Here is a 22,422-nt window from a genome sequence, read left to right on the forward strand (position 1 = left end):
GAAAGCCTGATTTCAGGGTCACATATCTGCAAACATACATAATGTTGTTTAGATCAATGTAGGTAACAGTAATACATCAAGAATTCTCTGGCATCATAAGTTTGTAATACACCTAGGGTCATTCTAGAGGCAGATACGAAGGTCAGATGGGCTTCCCAGTTATTTCCAAGCATTCCCTTAACAGTTGCAACCGTCTTTATGGGAGAGCTGTTTTGATAGCAAAAACATTAAAGGAAATAGTAAAAAGAAGCAAAATGAAATAGAGGAAAATGTACATCTTTAAAGTATGAGAAAATTATGTATCACTCAGTTTAAATATTTAGTATGATTAATTAACAAATGTTATAGATTGGACATAAATGACTTTCAATGCTTCAGAACTCTCTTAAATCTATGGAAGTGAAGCATATATTGAGTTATTTTTTAAAGAATGTTTAAATTTTTAACTAATATTGTAACTATAAAAGCATAATTTATTTCACAAAGAAAATTTAAAATATCACTTAATAGTGTTTGATTCTCTGACTTGAGCTAATAAAGACCATATTATTAATCTCAAAGTCATTGATTAGTAACATACGTTAGTATCATTAGTTAAAAGATAAGTGTTTTATTGCAAGCAACATAGTTTGTGAGAAGATTTCAGAGTTAGATGTGGATTTGAATCCAAGTCTGGAACTTACAAGTAATACATCCTTAGGTGAATTATATTAATATTCATGAAACCTAGTTTACTTACTTGTAAACTAAGTTCATAAATTGGTCATGGTGATGCCAAAGTGAGAAGGTTATGATGAGATTAAATTAATAATTGTATGTGAATGGATCTAGCCTAGTTCATGATACAGAGTAGCTCCTCAATAGATCCTACTTTATTATTATTCCTCATATAAACTCAAAGAGTATAGCAAAAGGAAATACATTATCATTTGGGACTTATCATAATATGTGTATTGTATGTCAAAATATTTGCTCTTTATAAAATATCCTTATATTATTAAGATTACAGAAATACATATCAAAATAAATTTGATTTAAATGTGATAGATACAGGAAGCACTTGCTTTAATTAGTGCTAGAGAATACACACTGAGGACAGATCATAGGCACATCATAGCCAGCAAAGTGATCAAGGAGAAATTACTTTTTAAAAAAAGGTATTGGAATAATATATGTGTTACAATAAATTTCACTCTGCAACTTAACGCTAAATGCCACTTCATTGAAATGAGGAGACTTTTATTTTAAAAAATTTTTGTGTGTTTATATGTTGTTAATCCCTACCCTCTTACCATCAGTTTATAAACTGTTATCTGAGTTACTCATGGCTCAGCTGAACATCTGAAGCTAACAGCTGTCTAGATGTGAGTCATTCACATTGTGTTCCTGTATATGTTTAATATAATAATATAATAGATATTTTGAATATCAGAAAAGTTCTGTTTAAGAAGTCATGAGCTAAGTTTGCCATTCTACAATACCTACATGTTTTCTCCTCCAGCTGAATTTAAATGTCAGCCAGGCCGATTTCAGTGTGGGACTGGACTCTGTGCCCTGCCGGCTTTCATCTGTGATGGCGAGAATGATTGTGGAGACAATTCTGATGAACTCAACTGTGGTAGGTGATTAAATTCCTAACTAAAGAACATAAATCTGATTAACTGATTATGTCTGCACTGATTTAAATTCAGACACAGGTCTTAGGTCAGATATTTTGTTCTCTCTGTCATTTAGACACACATGTCTGCCTGTCAGGTCAGTTCAAGTGTACCAAGAACCAAAAATGTATCCCTATAAACCTCAGATGTAATGGACAAGATGATTGTGGTGATGAGGAAGATGAAAGAGACTGTCGTAAGTCACCTCAAAATGCTTTGCCTTGCCTTGCTTTTGACTCCCATCTTAACCTGGTCCAAAAATTATTATTATGATCCATAAATTCAGACAGTGTAGATACAATACAAAACAATAATTATGGTCAAATAGTATAAGTAGGTGCCAATTGGAATAGATTATTTAAGAACTCCTATATAAATAATACCATACAGATTATGTTTACTTTAAAAGCTACTTGGAATTATGACAAGCACAGACAACATTCAGTTATCTGCATCATCCTTAAGAGAAGCATCAAATAGGACATTGCAGTTGATTATTCTTTTGCTTTTTATAAATTGATTTTTTTGCTGATATTAAGTAGTTATGGGTAATTTACTTCTGTTGATTAATTAGTAACTTGAAATCAACTCTAATTTAATTAGAGATTTTTCTTCCGTGAAATATATATTGAACTTATGATGAGACATAAAAAATCTGGGCAAAATAACCTAACAAAATTACTTGAACAAAATTGTAAATAATATTCCATTTAATATATCTTAACAGGATACTTGAAAGAGTAATAGTAAAACCTTTTTGATTCTTTTCACCTCATATTTCCATCTTCCACCAAAAATCAAATTCCACATTAAATGAAAAGCAAAAGAGTTTGCACCATATGCATATATGCACATAGGCAGATGTGCATATATGTGCGCGTGCACACACACACACACACACACACATACACACAGGATGTGAAGGTTAGAACACCTGTCAAGTTTCAGGCTTTCAACAGAACTGCTGTCAACATTTCTGTCTTGCTGAAGTTTTATTTTATTCCTCTAAAACTTTTATCAGTAAATAATGTGCAGTCATCCAGCAATTTGATTAAGATGATGCATTCAGAATAAAGTCAGTACCAGTTCTTTATGGTTGGCCATTCTAGAAGCTGATCCATTAAACTGACTAGGATTTGTGATGCAGTTTACAGTCTGAGCTGGATGTTCTCTTCCCTCAAAACTCAACACAACTCCTGGAGATTTTGATAAATTTCATGCTTTTTATTTCCTCATTCACTTAATGTCTTACAATTTTAGTATTTTTAAATTTATAAAAATGCAGATGCATAAATTCTTAAATTTATCTGGAAAAATGTATTTTGAAAGGCCCTGAATTCTTTGTTCATAAAATTAGTCTCCAAGTACCTAGTGAAATACATAAGCAAGAGTTTTTTGAAAAATCTGATTTTTATCAATACATCATTACAGAAATATGTTTTGTTTATTTACTTTTACTGGAAAGGATATGAGAAGTACATCACAGGTAACTAAAAGTTAAAATTTCTCACTTTCAGAGCCCTAGTAACTAAATGACAATACATTTTTAATAAACCGTTTTTAACATTTATCTGTATAATTGCTTTTTATAAATAAAATGTCTGCTCTTCTCCAAACATTTTAATAAATGTTTTCCTCTTAAGCTGAAAACAGCTGTTCCCCAGACTATTTCCAGTGTAAAACTACGAAACATTGCATTTCCAAGCTGTGGGTTTGTGATGAGGATCCAGACTGTGCGGATGCATCAGATGAGGCCAACTGTGGTGAGTGTTTTGTGACAGTGGGTCTTATCCACTGGTACTTGTGTCAACATCTGAGATGGCCACAGTGAAAGAAATTCGAACACCATTCTGATGAAACTAAGCTCTTACATGAGAGTTTTGTCTCTGTGTCCATAAAGTCATAAAACACTTAGTTTTCTATTTTACAAAAATAGAAATAGAGTGTTAAGATGGAAGAATAAGTATTACTTGGTATAACCCAAAATTTTAGAAATAACAGATCAAAGAGATGGGGTAAGAGCATCATCTTCTGATACTAGAGAATGCACATGGTAGTATTAGCATTTAATGAACAGAAATAAAAAAACTATTTTCATATTTTTCTTGAAATCATTTTTCTGCTTATGTGCATAAGATTATTCATGCAATGATTATTACTCTTCATTCTTAAGCACAATGGGGAAAAAAGATAAAAGCATCTGTTCTATTTCAGTAGATGAAAGTGATCACTTGTTAGCATTTGTTTCTCAAATGTTAATCTTTTCACTTAAATTTATTTTGTTTAAAATAATTATTCCTTAATTAACATTGCAGAAATGGAGAATATGTTCATTTTGCTTAGTGTATTTGATCCTATCTTGAAAATTTCAACATTGAAACAGAAAGGAAGAGTAGTTGCTATGTGTAATTCATTTTATCAACATTTATTAAACCTTAATTGAAGCTGTTTTGAAGGACACATATGCCAATTTGGCATTCCTGGAAGCAAAAAGCATTTAATCTGGCAATTTATTAGAAAAGACAAAATTTGTCTAAACTAAAGATAGGACTTCCAGACTTCATAGAATTGTGTTAAATGCATATGCTAGATTCCACACTACTCTTATTTAACTTTTCTGGGGAAAATGAAAATAATGGAAACCTTTAATAAGATCCCGCAATCCTACTGCTGGGTATATACACAAAGGAGGGGAAATCAGTGTATCAAAAAGATATCTGCACTCCTATGTTTATTGCAGCACTATTCACAATAGCTAAGATTTGGAATCATCCTAAGTGTCCATCAACAGATGAACAGATAAAGAAAATTATGGTACATATATATACACAATGGAATATTATGTAGCCACAAAAAGAATGAAATACTACCTGTTGCAACAACATGGATGAAAGTGGAGAACATTATGTTAAGTAAAATAAATCAAGCACAGAAAGTCAAATCTTGCATGTTCTCACTCTAATGTGGGAGCTATATATTAATATTAAAAATAATTGATGTCATGGAAACAGAGTAGAATGATGGTTACCAGAGGCTGGGAAGTGTAGTGGGGGTGGGGAGGATAAAATGGGGATGGTCAATAAATGCAAAAATAGAGTTAGATAGAATGAACAATATTTGATAGCACAAGTGACTATAACCAACAATAAGTTAGAGTATACTTTAAAATAATTAAAGAAGTGGGATTGGAATGTTCCTAATACAAAGAAACAATAAATGCCTAAGGTAATGGATACCCCAATTTGATTAATCTGCATTGTATACCTACATCAAAACATCACATGTACCCTATAAAGATATACAACTATTATGTACCTGTAATAATTAAAAAGAAAAGATAGAATGAAATAAAAAGCAACATTAAAAAACTTTTACATGTTCTGAAATTCTATTTATATTGAACAACACTTACGAGCTACATATATAAGCATTGCCAATAGTAACATGTCTTTAAGTGATTTTGCTAATACTGTCTTTTGTATAATTGTGTCTTCAGAGTATGCAACCAGTGTAGCTTATCACAGTATCGTAAAACTACCATTTACCACTTTGTGGAATTGGTTTTCCCACTCAACTCACAAAGCTTCAAACTACATTCATCACTGATTTGTCCATAACAATTATCATACTAAGGAATTTTGTAGGCTAGCTTATACTACTGGTTAGTTTGCATTGTCTTTTGCATTTTCATTTACCAAAGCAATGTGGAATAATGACTTATTAACTCTCTGAATAATTTTTTGATTACGGTGTTATTTCTATATTTTGCTCTCCTTTGTCCTCACTTTGGTATAATTTAACTGGTTTTGGTAGATCATATTGTTCAAACCAATGATTATCAATCATCATCATAATAATGCTAAATATTCAGTTGGTGTTACCCATATGGTCCAGGAAATATGGTAAAAGCTATGCACAGATTACCTCACTTAATCTCTTTATTCTCCCTATTTTATTGATACAAAAAGTGGGCACAGGGAGGTTTTGTAAATTGTCCAAAGTCCCACAGCTAGCAAGTGGTGGAACTGGGACTTGAATCCAGGATTATTTGACACTGAAGCATCTGCTTTGAACCTCTGTGGACATAGCATAAATCCACCTCATTCTTTCTATGTAAAAAGAAAAAATAAATTTAAGTGTTTTCAATAATAAGGGTATACAGGGTTATCGCTGCTACAAGTATTGCTGTAAGTTTCAGACCAGTACATATACACATTCTTACATACAGAGCGGGGAAGGCGCAGAGAATTGCCATTTAATTTGCATTCAACTCTGCAAAATTTCACTGTGGCCGGGTGCTAATGTAATTTAAAGGAATTTCTACATCATATCTCAGCATAGCATTTCACAGTCCTTATTTTTGAAGGGGATAAGAGGCCACCTCATTCCTTTTTCTTCTGTCTTCAATAAATATAGAAATGTCATATATTTATTGTAATTCTGTTAGCACTTGTTGGGATGATTCCCCTTTTAATGCTTTACTGAATAAGAAATAACTTCTTAAAGGTTAACCCTATCGTGCTAAGGCTCTGCTGTGTGAATCAAGTATATGTTTCTTTGTGGGTAGGAACAGAACATGTCTGGAAAAGGGGGTGTGATTCACTATTTTACATGCCCTGTGTCTTCAGTCCCTAACAGGATATGGAAGAGACTTGCATTAAGTATCTGTTGAGTATCTAGCTATTCCCTGTTGCAAATCTCGATTTGCAATGCATTTTCATTTAGTTGCCTTCCATATTTTATGTGCCCAATGCTGAGTTTAAGGGGAGATTCTCTTCTACTCTTGGAGTTCACCTAGCTCTTACCTCTGATTTCTCAGCACTAGTATTTATATTTATCTACAGTTCTGTATCAACTGGATTCTTTCAATTCTAAAGTCTTAGCATTGTAGTTCATTCTACCTCGACATATCCTAACTGAAACAATTTGTTTTGTTTTGCTTTCAATTTTGTAATTAAAAAAATGTGGAAGAGAGAGAGAGAGAGAGAGGAGAGAGAGAAGCGCTGTGGAAAAACAAAGCAGAGTAACTTAATGCAAATAAAATACACATATAGTATAGGGAATTAAAATGACAATGTATAAATTTTTTAAAAGTTATTCTATATTTGTATTTACTGGAATAGCACATGTTTATTTAGTTTACTCCCGTGTAATTATTGAAGTCTTTAGGTACCCACAAATTTAACAACAAGCATTCAATCTGTGGAAGAATTTTATGCTAATTTATAATTTAAGGAGGCTTTGAATAGATGTAGATTCAATGTAGTTTAGGAATCTAGGCTTAATAAACTAGTTTTGGTGAAAATTTGGACATAAATTTTAAAAATTAAATTAACTATATAATGTCCCATTTTATTAACATCTAGTTTTTGAGATGCCTAATTGTATGAATCTTTAAAAAGCTACATTTGGCACATTTGGATTAAGGTAATAAATATTTTTGAAAAACATCTTTTAGCTCTATTTCTGTGTAAGTAAAGATTTAAATTTATGCTAGCCTTATAGTCACAAGATAGTTTCAATTTCCTTTTGTGAGTTGTTAATAGTTCTTACAAAATTACTTCTTTTTGCTTGAAAGTATTTACTCTTTTCTAACTTTACACCTAGAGAAAAACAAACTTTTAAAAATGTACATAAATACTCTTTTATTAGATTGTAAATGTTGACTGCTCTTGTAAGGCTGTTTCACTATTTATTACAATACTGGGCAAATGCCAGATTTGACTGCCTGACCAAAATAAGTAGAATCCCCAGTTCTAGCAGCTCCAGGATATTCATTTGGAATATCAACTTGGAATTAATGCAAAAATATTACTCAAAGATTTTTCACCTTCTGCCTGCCATTTTCTATTTTAGGAACTCATTGAGAATTTAAGGCTTTGACAGATCCATTAATATACTAGATTCATACTTGTCAGTAATCAGAGTTGAAACATTTCTACAATTTGACTCATAGAATGGTACCAGGATCTGTGTCTATTGTTTTCTCTTTCCAGTTCATATTTTAGACTTTTAGTTCTCTTGATGCCTATAAAATAATCTCTCTGTTTGCTAGTTATTTTTCTGTCTGGACTCTCCTGGCCAACTCTGCCCTTATGCCCCAGCTTTCTAGAATTCGCCATTTGTTTTGCCACATCACTCCTCTCTGTGGTCTTGCTTTCTGCTTTTTTTTCCTGCATCCTTTGGTATAATCTAGAATTCTGTGTTATCAAAAAGACTCTGCCTCCCAGTTGGTTCAGCTTCATTTGCTGCTTTTGAGTAGCCTTGGTTTAATCTGCTGGTTGGCTAATTATCTTTAATTAATGTGCCAGCAATAATTACACTAGCTAGGGCTTGTGAGAAGAACTTGAACTTCCTACAGTAGCTTTGTACGTTCTACAGCCTGGTTTTTCCAGCATGACACTGAACACATTCAAACCAAAAGGTAAAACCTATCAACTCATATTTTTATTTTCCTTTAAATATGTGACCAGGAAATTCGAACCAAGCTACTCAGGCTATAGTTACAAGCTGTAAAAATGTAACAGATAGATTTTTTTAAAGTTAAAACAAATACATATTAAATTATAAAATATTTCAAACATATAGACTCATATAGAAAGTTACATAATAAATACCATGTACCATTTTTAACAGATGTTTAACATTTGGCCAAAGATGTCTCTTTTAAAACATTTAAATATCTGCAGTAACAATAAAGCCCACCTCTCACCTTTCCCCTCCATTCTTCCCACTGTCCCAAAGTGGCATCATTCACATGTCTTGGCTGCCTTTTTTATTAAAAAATGACTTTTACTATATAAATATATATCCATTAATGTTATAGGATTTTAAAGATTTAAATAAGCAGTATCATATTTTCTATATTATTTTGAAGCTTAACACTTTTAGTATTTGAGTTTATTCATAAGCATAAACACAATTTATTAATCCATTTCCCTACTGAGGGTTATTTCTACAGGTTATAATTATTAGATATTATTAAACATTCATTAGCAAATCTGTCACAAATCAACTCACGCAACCTCTGCTATAGACACTGGGAAGTCTCAGTTCCCTGCTTAGGTGCTGTAATTGTCACCTTGCGAGAAAGTCCATTTGTGGCAGCCTTGACAGCATCCAGAGGCAGGATGCTGTTAACCCTGCAGTCAGGAGCAGACTAAATTATACTCAGTATTGAGGGCCTGGAGGAAGCCTGAAGAGCGAATCTCTGGTATTGAGGTCTATAACTACAGTAAAATAATTCATGATATTTGAATTTAGTTACTTGTGAATTCAGTTATTTTCAAAAAGTTGTATCAACGTATACTTAGAATAGCATTTAGCAAATGTTAATTCCGTGATTCCAGATAATCCATGTGGGATAAGTTCTGTGCTCTTACACACAGGAAAGGATGATGCACTAAATTCTATATCTTGGAAAATGGTGCACACTTACAAATATTTTGTTAGGACATCTGTCTAGTATTTTTAATCAGTGTTTCCTGAATTTAAATATAGGGTACAAATGTATGTACTATATTTTGACTAGCAAAAAGATGATCTGAACATCCTCAAGTGCCTCTTCCCTGGGCATAGTGCGTGTGGTAGGGGCTGGTTGTTGAGGGAGGCTGCTGGGAGACAGATTTTAAATTTTCTAACATATGGTATCACAATCTCTCTCTCTCCTTAGACATTTAGAAGGGTGGGATTATGTGCCTTCATGTTGCCAGTGGGAAGGAGGAAGTACCTTCTATCCACACAGTCTCTGGAATCTTGTTGTTCTCTGCTGAGTGGTTGTTCTGATCTGCAGCCAGTACAGCATCCTGTGCTGTGGAGTGCAGACACCCTCCCTCACTGTCTGAGTATAGGTTTCACCATGTCGCCAAGTCTGCACTCCTGGTGAGCTGCAGCCTGATCTTAAGTTTCTGATGATACGTGAAACCTCTTGAGCCAAGATCCTCATACAAGCATATGATCCCGTAAACCTCCCTGTCCTGTGAGGAGCTAGGAATCATGATGCCACATGCTAATCTTTCTAAGTGCCACCCTTTTTAAATGTCATAAAATTGCCCCTGAATTTTGTTCAGTGAGGCATGAACCTGATATTAGGTGTTTCTCGTAGAAGCTTGGCCTCTCTCTGAGATAAATCTCAGTCAGTGGGACACTTATCTTCTCATTGTCTTTGCCTATCCCATAACAATCTGGATGGTTCCCCAATGTCTTGAGGAAACACGCGGCTGAATTTTCCACTGAACTGCCACATATGTTTTTCTGTCCACAATCTCTCAGGATCCAGAAGTGGACTTTTTGCTTTGCTACCTGTCTGAAAGAAACTTCTTCTACATCATATTTTACTTATTGTTGAGTGGTACTTGCCTACTCTCTACTCCTTACCCTGGCAAAAATGCTGAGGGATAATATAATGTACTAGGGAGAGAAATGAAAACCATATTGTTTCCCTGTTTTCCAATTATTTTTTGTTCTATACTTACTTGACTCTAGATGATTTGTAAAATAGCACTTAACATTATATGGGCTCATTATCTCTCAGAATATACTTGAGACATATTGCCTCCTATGTAAGTACCACTACAGTCTGTGTAGTTGATACTCAATCTAATTCTAAAACTTTTAAAAATAATTACATAGCTCCATATTGCTCCTCTAAAAACATGATGTGTACATATGCCATTATCTTTTTTAATGAAGGTTTTTTAAAATAATAATTTAACTTCTGGTACATTTCTAAATTTCTAAACCTTTACAGTAGCTGTAATAAAAATAAATGTATTTTTCAAAAAACTGGGTAATGTGGGGAAGTTATTTTCTATGTGTAAAGAAACTTCTGTTAATTCAGTAAGATTTTTTATGCTACTATCATATTACTACATTTTATGGTAAAATTTTTGATACATGTTTTTCTCTCATCCATTTGCTTGCTTTGAAGAACTTAATCTTTTCTTATTTTTCTATAATGACATTTGTGTGTGGTTGTATTTGTGTGTGTGTGGCAGAGAGAGAGAGAGACAGAGAGAAAGAGAGAAGGCAAAGAAAGTGCATGCAATGATACCTCTTTTGTGCTTAATGTTTTGGTTCCAATAGAGCCCTTAAAGGATACTCTGTCTGTATGAATGGGACCAAAAAAATTGTCTTCTAAGCTTTTGTAAGAAGAAATTAATAATCTACATATGTGTCATTAAATAGTCTAATTGGAATGAACATATTTAGTTTTTTATAGTTTTCGTGCATTGACTTCAATAACTTTTATGTATTGACTGTCTACCAAAAGATTGTGCAATTATTCATTAATGTTTCTTTATTTTCTCTCTCTTAACAATAAGAGGAAACTGTGAGATTTAAATTTTATTGCACAAAGCAAAAAAGGAGCCTGCACAATGAGTCAGGAGACATGCCAAATATTGTAGACTCTGGATTGATCTGTAGTAAAAACCATAAAAGGAAATAGCTATTTGCCCAATAGGGTTTACAATTGAGTTTGAAAATATGGGAAATGACATACTTGTTTTAATAAGAAATATATATTGATGGAAGTTGAATTTTTTAATAGAAATTGAGTCAAAGATGTAATAGTCTGTGATATCTTTGTTTGAAAACTTCTTTGTCATAGTGCTTTCCTCATCCTTTGCCAAGTACAGTCAGTTCTCTAAAAATGCAAAATAAAATAACACACACACAACTCTAGTTGCAGATTTATAGTAGTATGTGGAAAGAATAAGAATTAAACATTTTATAGAAAAAATATGTAAGAAATGTAGAACTTTAAAAATTTTACCTCTTTAGGCCTACCTTTGGAACAAAAATATTTGTCTTTGTTTTAGTTTCTAAGATTCTATTCTACAAGATTCTGTTCAAGTATCCTTTGGGCTGGTGATTTCCATAGAGAATATTATCCCACCACTTGTATTTGCAAGTGTTATTCAATCTTGGTTAGTACCATGCCCATATGATTATATTGTATGTTAGTGAAGAAAAATAAGTAGAATGAAAGATTGGAATGCATTTTCTCAACGTCAGCATCTGGTAATGAATCCATGTGTAGAAAATACAATTTTTTATCTCTGCAAAAAAACTTAGATTTGTGTTTATGTGTTAAAATCAGTTCAAGGATCCAAGTGGTTTCAGATTTTGCTTATGAAAATGAACTGTCTGTTTTCAGCCATTAACACTTGGGGATATAGCATGATAATGAAAACAAAAGACCTATTGTACAGTTATTACTGCAGTGTTTATTGGCTCTGTGATCTGTGTATACCAAACAGATGCTATACAGTTGATGTTTCTGATGTCCTATCAATCTTCAATTTAATGCCTGGGATGCAAGGCTTCTGGTTTGCTTAAACATATCATCAAGCCACTGTTCATATGATGATTGGTCATATGGGAAATAATGGGAGTAGAGGGAGAGGCGGTGTAGGATTTAGAGATAACTATTCACCTCTTACTGGATTACAGATGTAAGAGTAAGTTATTATTTATTCTTATTGTCCTTTGGAATATTTACCATCTAATTAATATGAATATTTCATTTCTTTAAAAATATTGAGAAAGATTATAAACAGAATATTGACAGAAATTTTCCAAGAGAAATTTTCTTTGACCTAAAGTAGAAGTGGCTTGAAAAATATTATTCAAGGGCTACAGAAATAGAGAACAGATCTTCCCTGTGACCTGAGGTTCCTCACCCCTAGGAATCCTATGGTCCTTATGATTACAATTCCCTTCCCTTGAGACCAGAGGCAAATCTCTAGTATATAAATGTTTCCCTTTTTATATAGCTACTGGATTTTAACTATATGAGCAAAAGCAGAAAAAATATAAAGCTATACTATTTATTGAAATTCAAGTAATTTAATGTTTTCAAACAATATTTTTGATTAATAGCATTTGTATTATGTGAACTGTATCTCTTAGGCAGTCAGATCTCTACTTTAAGTTCATATATAAACATTTAATATTAATTAATTAAAAGTTACAGAATATGTGTGTAACTGCAATAGTATTTTAGTAGCCATTTTGTTGAAAATGTAAATATAAAATTTAAAGTAATTGTACTCTAATTTGTTTTAGTTCATTAAAATCAATTATATAGGAATTGAGTGTGCTTACAATTAATATTAAGTGCTGAGTGGCAAACTCAATGAAAATTCCATATTAGAGTCCTGGAAACTTATTTTTAAATATTATAAATTATTTACCATAAAATTTTAATGACTTGAGCTATTGAAAATATAATAAATAATCTGTTACAACTTGTTGAAGATATTTCTAAGGTTTTACCTTCATTTCCTCTCTTACCAAGTAAATTGTATTGGCAAAAATTTCTTGTATCACTTAGAAGCATATACAGCTTTAGGATATTCATTCTGAATATATTTATTAGATTAAAATATTTAAATCAAGCATGGAGTCTGTTTATAATTTAATCTTCTTTGTAATTACTTTCTGAATTCCACAAACAAATATAGTCAGAAAATCTAATGTTACCTTAGATTGGATTAAATTAACTGTTTGATTAATCCAATTAATTTCAATTAATCATGGTTTTGCAATATGATCGCAGAGCTATGTCAGTTAATTATATCTGTGTATGGGAAGTTAGATGGCTTATATAGGTATTTCTAGCTGCTTCTAAAACTTCTCTGTAGATGATGAGTTGCTATATTACTTTGTGTATACCTATCTTAGAAGTTCTATGGATGAGCTTAGAATTATTGGAATTAGCATACACCCAGTTTCATTATGACTGCTACTCAAGAAGAGAATCCTTTGGAACAACTACCCAGTTCCTGTAATGTTCAAAACCAACGGATTCTTGATACAACCACTGAGCAGTAAAAACCCCACTGGCTAACTATTTAGGAATCACAGAGGCACAAGAAACTACCTGCAGCAATTGTAGAACATTTTATGAACTCAATAATCTGATTATTCAGTCAGTTTCTTCTGAGTAAAGGTCATTTCATTGAGTCAGAGAGAAGAAAACTGAGAATTATCAATACTACCCTAACATATAAGCAAAAAAGTACATTTTTTTTTCAGGCTTTATCATGTCTAATTTGTAGTATCAGAATAAAAATAATTGTAGCTTAGCTTTTCAAATGTTTCTTAGAATTAATATTGGGGATATGTAATTTAAAAGCATGGTATCACAAATGAGAAACTGAAACATTATACACAAGGTTGAATTTCCAGAGTCAGCTCCTCTGTTCTTTGCAGAGAAAAGCACTGTGTGCCTTGAAATATCTGGGAACTACCAATTCATCCCACAACGTCGGGCCCAGTTTGTATATCTATTTCTTTTAATATTTTACTGATATAATTAAACTTTTTTATTATTTATTTGTTCTATTGTGCTTAATTTAAAAAAATGAATAAACGCCTACTGAAAATGTTAAGTAAACCATTTTATTATTGACTCAGAGAATCCAAAGATGTTTAATAATAGGGATAATTAATAGTTTTGAAAGCTTATGTGCTACACATTATGCTAAGTACTTTATGTGGATTATATCATTTAATCCTCACAAGAACTCTATGAAAGATATGGTGTTATCATTCCTATTTTTAGGTAAGGTTATTTTTAGCCCAGGGAATTTACTTTTCTCATTGTCACCCAGGTAGAAAGTGAGTGAGCAGATATTTGAATTGGTGGGATCTTGCTCAGATCCTTACTCTTAAGCACTGCTCAGTACAACTTCCTTGACCTGCTGTGGTTTGCAGTTAGGCCAGGAAATAAGATGCAGATGCAAATGACCTCAAATGATTGGAATGGGCCAAGTTCATCAGATAAAAATACATACTTAAATAGTTTTAAAAATCATTATCTGTTGTCACTAACAGTGCCTGAGTGGAGATTGGAGGGGCAATATAGAGGTGCAGTGTCTATAGACAGTAGGAAAGCAGTAATAAACCAACCAAAAGTCAGTCTCTTTTCATTATCACCATTCATCAGTGGCAACTCTAAACACAGTCAGTGATGAAAGCCCCCTCTCAGCAAGGACAGACCAGTGATTATGACCCAAAATAGAAATCTAATGGCTTGCCATAAAGGTAATAATAAAAATAAGTACAATAAAAACAAAAAAGGTTATGAAATTTTAGTTTGAAACAATTCTAGTTTAACACTGGACTGTCAAAACCAGCTCTTTCTTTGTTAAAAAGAGAAATTGGTGCATGTCAGAGAAACCATCTCTTCCCATGACAAAACTTTTCATAATGGAGAACTATGAAGAATGAAAGAGAATTGACCAGGGTATAACTTCCTCACCAGCCATTTTATCTAGCTTCATGCTTAGGCACTGTCGAACTATCTGGTCTGTGATCTACAGCTAAACATCTTTTGAAGACATTCTACTTGAACTATTTATATTACAGCAACATATACACTGTAAAGAGAATCCCACTCTGCTGATGTGCCAAGATTATCTCAGCTTATATTATATTTTGATAGTGAAACTTTTTGGAAATTGCCTTCTTTTTTTAAATGTCTATGACTTTTGTTGAGTGTTGTACTTCACGAATGCTCATGAATTTCCTACAAGCATGGGGAAGTTCACTGAGGAAGCAGAATTTTCAGTAACAAATTTAGGTCATGGTTTTATAATGAATCCAGAGAAAAATTTAAACATGACAAGTGAAATTTAGTTTTTTAAAGGCAGGACTAAATATTCCACAGTAGATTCGGGTAATAATTTATTCTGTTCCTGACAATGGCTCTGTAGGACAGTTTGTATAATTTTATTTAAATAAGTGAATGATAGTGATCTTTATAAAAAATACTCAACTTCCTTTAAAACTCGAGCAGAATTGTAAATAATCTATGATTCATTAAATTTTTGTTTTAGAATGTTTTTTTTTTGGTCTGGGAAAACTTTTTATATAAGTTTGACTAGACAAAAAGATCTGTGCCAAATTATGTTTCTCAAGGGATCCCTGCCCACTCACCCTTTCTCCCTGACCCCTTTCTTGATTTTAAATTTCCAGATCCTGGTAGAGAATTCTATGGTGAATATGTTTCAGATTTCTTCAGTACAGACTAAAGAATGTTAGTCTTCAAGGTCAACCTTCTATTGGGTTGAACCCCTTAGAACAGAAATGGTATTATTCATTTCAGAGCATGATAGATGTGAAGTAAACATTTCTTAACTAACTGAATGAATTAACATGGACATGATTCTAACGTTTAGATCATGTATTGTCTTCCTGAAACTTTTCTAGTGATATTTGTGATAGTAGGTCTTTCATGACATCAATACTTTATGATGTTTTTTATGTTGGCAGCTCAAGTTTTCTGTTGCCTTCCATGATAATGTCTGGATTCCTACATGTGTATGTGTGTATATACACATATATATATGTTTTTTTCCACTGTAGGTACATGCCAGGAATATGCGGGGGGGATGGAGGCATTCCTCAGACTCTTACTCTATGCTTTATACAAGCCATTTAGAGAACTCTAATAGTACTTTATAAAATGATGCCTGTCTTGTGTTTTTATTCGAAAGTTCCTCCCAATCTAAACAGAGTAACTAATACTGGAGATTTATTTATTAGTAAAGAGAATCAATTCTAGAACTATTGTTATAAATTATCCTTACTAATTTTGGATGAATAAATGATTATTAAAGTATGAATGGCTTTTGAGAAGAGAATACTTGTTCATTCTAATATTACTTACTCTTAGCATGCTTTCAAAAACTTTACCATGCATGTTATTAACACTGTGCTTTGTTCCAGTTTATTGAAAATTTTAATGACAAGAAAGCATTCCTTTTTCTTTTTCTTGTTTTATGAAACTTAGTAATTGACCACTGAGCTTGAATTGTCCAGATTTTTTCTTTTTGGAAGATAGAGTTAAGTCTTGGCACTAAATGCTGTATTGGTTGGCAGGGAAACAAATGCAAGAAATGTACATGCTGAAAAATTCTTTAGACTAATTAAACCCAAAGTAATTACATATGACTCTATTGGCAAAAGGTATGACTATCATCCAAGAACTACTGGTGTAGGATGAGGGGTGGTGATGCCAACCTTAAATTCCAAAACTTTCTTCATGTTATTCAGTTTTCACAGCTGGAATTTACTGCTTCTTGATAGTGCAAAATTATCCATCCACTCGGTTTTGTTTTTGGCTCAGTGCTGTGACTCAGTAATTTTCAGCATCTTACTGACAGATGGAAAGTGTTCACTAACCATCTTGCTGAATTAACATAGAATGCATTTCTAAGCCACAAGAAAAGACAGGGCTGAGAATGTCAAGTCCATTCAGTTCCATCTCCAATGCATATATTGTTACAAAGTTCATTGAATATTCTTCTGGGTGATGGTTATTAGAGGTCATCAGGTTAAAGTAGGGTCACATTAATCATCCCCAGTCTAAACTAACAAGAAAACAAACATACAAAACCATAACTGCTCCTTTATATCTAGATAAAACCCTCATAGTATAAATTAAGTGTACTTTCTTGTTTTATCCTTTTCAATAGAAATTGTGAATAACCTAACACTGTCCCTTGGGTAAAAGTCTGGTTTAAGGAATCTCAAATTGAATTTTTTCATCACCTTCTTTTGGCCAATTCCATTTTTGTTAATCTCTACATGGACTGTATTTTCCATTCTGTTAATCAGCTTTATAGCTCTCCCTGAAATCTTCCCAAGTTCCGTGTTTTGCTATGATCTATGGAAAAGAATGCAGCAATTTTAGTCAGATGATGTGCTGATAATCTCACTGTTCTCCATTGCTCTATGCCTGCTTTGGTATTGTAATATCATATATGATTTAAAGCAAGTAAAACCACAAGGTTCACACTCTTCATCCATGGCCAACTTCTATAATATCCCCTCCCCTGCAGTTGTGGTGAGTTCACATACATTCTGCCAGATTTTCAATGTCATACATTTATGTACTGTTTTCATGTCATTGCCTTTTTAAAGAACATGATGAAATCTAATGTCTCATGGCCAAGTTATAAGTTTCAGAGGACTGATTATATATATCTTCTATTTCCTAACATATATGAACTACCTAACCTAGTACAGAATCTGGTATAAATGCATATTTGAGGAATGAGTGAAGAAAAGAAATTAAAAAATTACAGACTTTATTTGGTTCAGTCAAATGTAAAACAGTTCTTCCCTAAATCTGGACTTTGAGACTTTAGTTTCCTTTTTGTGTGTGTTTATATGTTATGTTATTTTATTTTTTGTAAAGACTGCATTCCATTCTGATCAATTCAATAGTTTGGGCTTGATTAGTGTGCAAAACTGACAAATTGTAAGAAAGTTTAAATATATAGAACCACCAACAACTTCTATCATACCTGTACAATGTGTTTCCCTCTTTAATTGTAGGAAAGAGAGTGTTCTGTGGCTGTGTACTGGGCAGCTGCACGAACAGAGTTCATGAGCTCTGCAGTTTCTAGGAGCAGAGCTCCATTCTTGATTTTAAACTTCATTAATTGGGGAGATTTCTTCAGGTCTCTACTATTTCCTCATTTGTAAATGAGTGTAGAGGTGGAACAAGATGGCAGATGAAAGATACCACCAGCCAGAGTGTCTCTATAAGGAGAAGTTTTAGATGAAAGAGAAAAGACAAACAGACAGACAAACACAGATCAGATGAGGGTCTGAAGGAAGAGTGCCTGAACCTATAGGAGACTCCACGGGAAGAGGTTGTGGAGGAGAACTGGAAGGAGAAAGGCATCAGCAGCGATTAAGCCCTGAGAGGCTTGGATATCAGCAAGAAGTATAGATGGACCAGTTAAAATCCCCCTCCCTCCCATCTTAGACTGTTGGGGGGCTCCCGAGCTGCTGGAGAGACCTGCCAACACCAGCCCAGAGACTGTTGCTTCCAATAAGTGGGGAGCTTCTTGTGAAAGGGTACCAGGCCCCCAACATCCCCCCACACCTCCCACCCCACAGACTCCAGCCGAGGTCAGGCGCCATACTGCTTCTCTACCCACCAGATGCCTTTGTCCTCCCCAGGGGGCCTCTACTCCTCAGGTTCCATCTTGCTCAGCCCCACATAGACATTTCCCAACTTGGGCCCAGACTGCAGACCCAAGTGGATCCTGGGTGATCTACATGACTTCAGAGCCTGGTCATACTGGGTGGACTGCCTCCCAGAGAGACAGTTGGAGATGAAGAGTGAACATTGGTGTGGACTTTCCTCCACCTAGACCCTTATTCTCCCCTTCCCCTCCTCCACCAGTAGCTGCTGAGAGAGACAATTGAGCCACCACATAGAGGCTTCCACAGGGAATAGGGCTCAGAACTTTCCTTTCGGGGTCCTGCAGCAGACTGAGGGCCACTTGCACAGCAAGCTCCCTGGCCACCAGCCATCCCTGGTGCTGCTTGCCTGGCAACTCCAGTAGAGTGGGGCAAACCCCAAAGCAGAGGGACATTGAACCATCTTGGGCACTCCATGGGTGGCTTGAAACCAGCATCCTTCTTCCTGGCATGGTCAGGGATTGATCTCCGGGCCTGGGGGACAGGCCTGCAGGAGAGATCCCATACATCCAGGTCTTGATCACATCGCCCCAGGTTACAGAGAGGTTACTCGTGAATTAATCTCACCAGATGTGGATGCCTGCAGGGGCAGATCAGAAGGTACTTAGGGGAGGTGTACACATGTGGGGAAGGACAGGAGAAGAAAACTCTGGGGCTCCATGCTTCCCTGTGGACACTGCAACCTGAGCTGTGAGGGGAACGCTATAACCACCAGAGACTTCAGAACTGAACAGGGAGCTATTTGGAGACTGTGCAGTGACATTGCACTGGACAGTGGGCACAGCTGAGACCCAGTGGCTTCTGTTCCCAGGTCACTGCAAATAACATCATTCTGAGTTCTTGAGTCCAGAGTGCCTCATCTACACATGTGTGCACATCCCCCAGGTACCTTCTGATCTTGATGAGTGAATCACCCCGTCTCCTCCTTCACTCTGTCTCCCATCACTTCTCTAATGATTTAAAATGTTTTCTCCAATAAGGTCCATCCATAGGTGGGCTGGTACTTGGAACTTTTGATCCTTTCCTTGAGATGGCTTGTGCAGGCTACTTCTAGTCCACCATCTTGGCTCCTCTCTGTTTAGGTGACTGAACCTAACCAGATCAGAATGATAAAGGTAATATTATTTTATTTTATTTTATTTTTATTATATAAGGTTATATGAGGCCCCAGTCCAGGAATTCAGTTGTGGAAATGACAGGAAGTTGAAACTAAATCAGTGTAATTTAATTGCCTTTAGAGATAGAAGCAAAGAATTCTCAGACTTGAGTACTGAAGTAATATGTGTTTCCACAGTTAATAAAAAAAGATGCACATTAGAGAGTATTTTAGAAAAAAATATGAGCTATCTTTAAAATAAAAACCTTACTAGACTTGAAATCCCATTAGAAATGGGATTCCCTTTTTATCAATAAATGGATGACAGTGTTGCAAACTTTCTGAAAAGGACCAACTTAATTATGTGCCAAGATCTCCTGCTGAAGTGGAGATGATATTTTGCTTAACATGGAATAAATAGTTCTGCAAATGACACCATAACTAGCATGGTGTGAATGTCTGCCAAAAGAATACAAAAAGTTGTAAGATTTGTCTTTTTCTTTCAAAAATATTTCTTAGTGGTATATTACAATTTTAGTTTTAACATGATGAGTGTTATCTTGTTTAGAGGCTTTTAATTTATAGTAAAAATTAGTACCTTTGGCTCACTAGCTATGTGTCAGTCAGGGCAAGGTAAAATTGTTCAACTAATGTCTTCCTAGGTGCTGTGTTGCATTTTTAGCAGGCAACAGTGAAGGTTCACAGTGACAGATTTTCTATTAGAAACCTCAGCTCAAATTTGTCTCCAGGGGGATTTTCTCTAAAGCAATCATTATTAAACATTGGCAGAGAAGGGAAAACCAATGTTAATACATCTGGAGTATATAAGAAATTTAAGACTGAGATAGAGGATTAAGATGACTTTATTTTTGTTTCTTAGGCTTCCAAATATAATCTTGGGGTTATCGATACAATATTTTAGGTCCAATATGGTAGGGGTGTGTATGTATGTGTGTGTGTGTATGTGTTACATTTATCTTTCTTTAAAACTAAAACTGTGGAACCAATCTACTGTTATTATACTTTTCTGCCAATAATACCTTCAGGGCATCTATTAACCTATCTTGAGTACAATATTTTGCATTTATAAGGTGTATCAACAAAGAACCCTCACACTTTCTGATATTCTGTTAAATACTTACATTCAGTTAAGATGTGAGATGGAACACATATTGTCAAGACTTTATTCTGGCATCATAAGCATGCTTAATGAAAGCTTTTGAAAATTATCTAGTTAATTAAATCGACAGAACCTAAAATGATGAGAAATCTTTAAAATATTCACATGAATAAATATGTAAATACCACATTAGTAGTATGATAGAATGTAAAAAGCAGCAAATAATTTGACCCCATGATTTACTGATCATGTAATATCAGGTGTGTATGAGCCTCCATCAGCCTCAGTTTTCTTAGATGTGAAAATGAACACTATCATAAAGTTATTGAGAGGATTAAGTGGTATTACGTTCTTAGAATGATTTACATTAGCTCTGACACAGTAGGTGCTCTGTGAGTAAAATTTCCTTTTCTCTTCTTGAATATAAATCTTTTCTCTGATGGCTCCAAGTCAACAGGGCACTCATGATAACAGAAATAGGGAGAGTAATATTCTGTTTTCATGTGGCATATCTAGATCAGATCTCATATATTTACCTGTATTTGAATACATATTTTCCACAATATATTATATCTTCTTCATTTACATGTGGTTTCTATTTTTTTTCTGATGCGCAAGAGAAAGTTATGTACAAAGCCATTTTAGTCTAGAAAATTGTGAACTAACTCAGAAGCTAGTTATCATCAATGCAATTACACATATAAAGTGAAGCAACCATTGAGAAATTAAAAAATTTCTTGATGAATTTTATGAAGAATTTCTAGTAATGATTAATTGTGGAGAAGACAGACTGAACCTAATGATGTTTTTGCCTCTTTTGGGGTATATTACTCTTCTTTTATTTAGCATTTTGTCATGAGACTTTGGTGCATGGTGGAAGGGGACATACTGCACAAAGGATTTAGCTAAAGATGTGTACAAAAAGAGGATGAGGGTTTGATTATTGAAGATAATCAAGGGTAACCAAAAACCAGAAATAGAGATTGTAAAAGATTAGTGAGAGTCTGGTAACTGAGAAGCTTTTCTAAATTTATTGCTAGTATATATCCAGGGCCTTTACCTGTACACAGGTTTGTTTATTCATCATTTGAATTAGGAACCAGAACCTATAGTCTTTTTTTTTTTCATTTTTATAATGTATTTATTTATTTATTTATTTAATTTCATAATATTATGGGGGTACAAACATTTTGGTTACATATTAATGCCTTTGCCTGACCCAAGCCAGAGCTACAAGTGTGCCCCTCCCCCATACAGTGTTCTCTGCACCCATTAATCATGAGTTTACCCACCCCCACCAGCCCCCTCCTACCTGACTGGCACCCTGTGAATATTACTTACATGTGAGCTCCTTAATGTTGATCAATTAGTATCAATTTGATGAGGAGTACATGTGGTGCTTGTTTTTCCATTCTTGTGATAATTCACTTTAGAGGATGGGCTCAGCTCTATCCAGGATAATATAAGAGGTGCTGGATCACCATTGTTTTTTGTAGTTGAGTAGTATTTCATGGTATACATATACCACATTTTATTAA

At 34.1% G+C, this 22,422-nt stretch overlaps 1 protein-coding gene across 1 annotated transcript in view; it reads left to right on the plus strand.

Annotated features, from left to right (window-relative positions):
• LRP1B (LDL receptor related protein 1B) overlaps positions 1 to 22,422 on the plus strand; it is a 1,757,623-nt gene that overhangs the window by 1,563,154 nt on the left and 172,047 nt on the right. Inside the window, exons 64-66 of the mRNA XM_045559136.1 lie at positions 1,502 to 1,618; positions 1,735 to 1,854; positions 3,302 to 3,421. Of these exons, the coding sequence (XP_045415092.1) occupies positions 1,502 to 1,618; positions 1,735 to 1,854; positions 3,302 to 3,421 (357 nt within the window). The remainder of the gene's footprint in view (positions 1 to 1,501; positions 1,619 to 1,734; positions 1,855 to 3,301; positions 3,422 to 22,422) is intronic.

Source organism: Lemur catta, chromosome 8 (assembly GCF_020740605.2).
Source record: "Lemur catta isolate mLemCat1 chromosome 8, mLemCat1.pri, whole genome shotgun sequence".
Lineage (NCBI taxonomy): Eukaryota > Metazoa > Chordata > Mammalia > Primates > Lemuridae > Lemur > Lemur catta.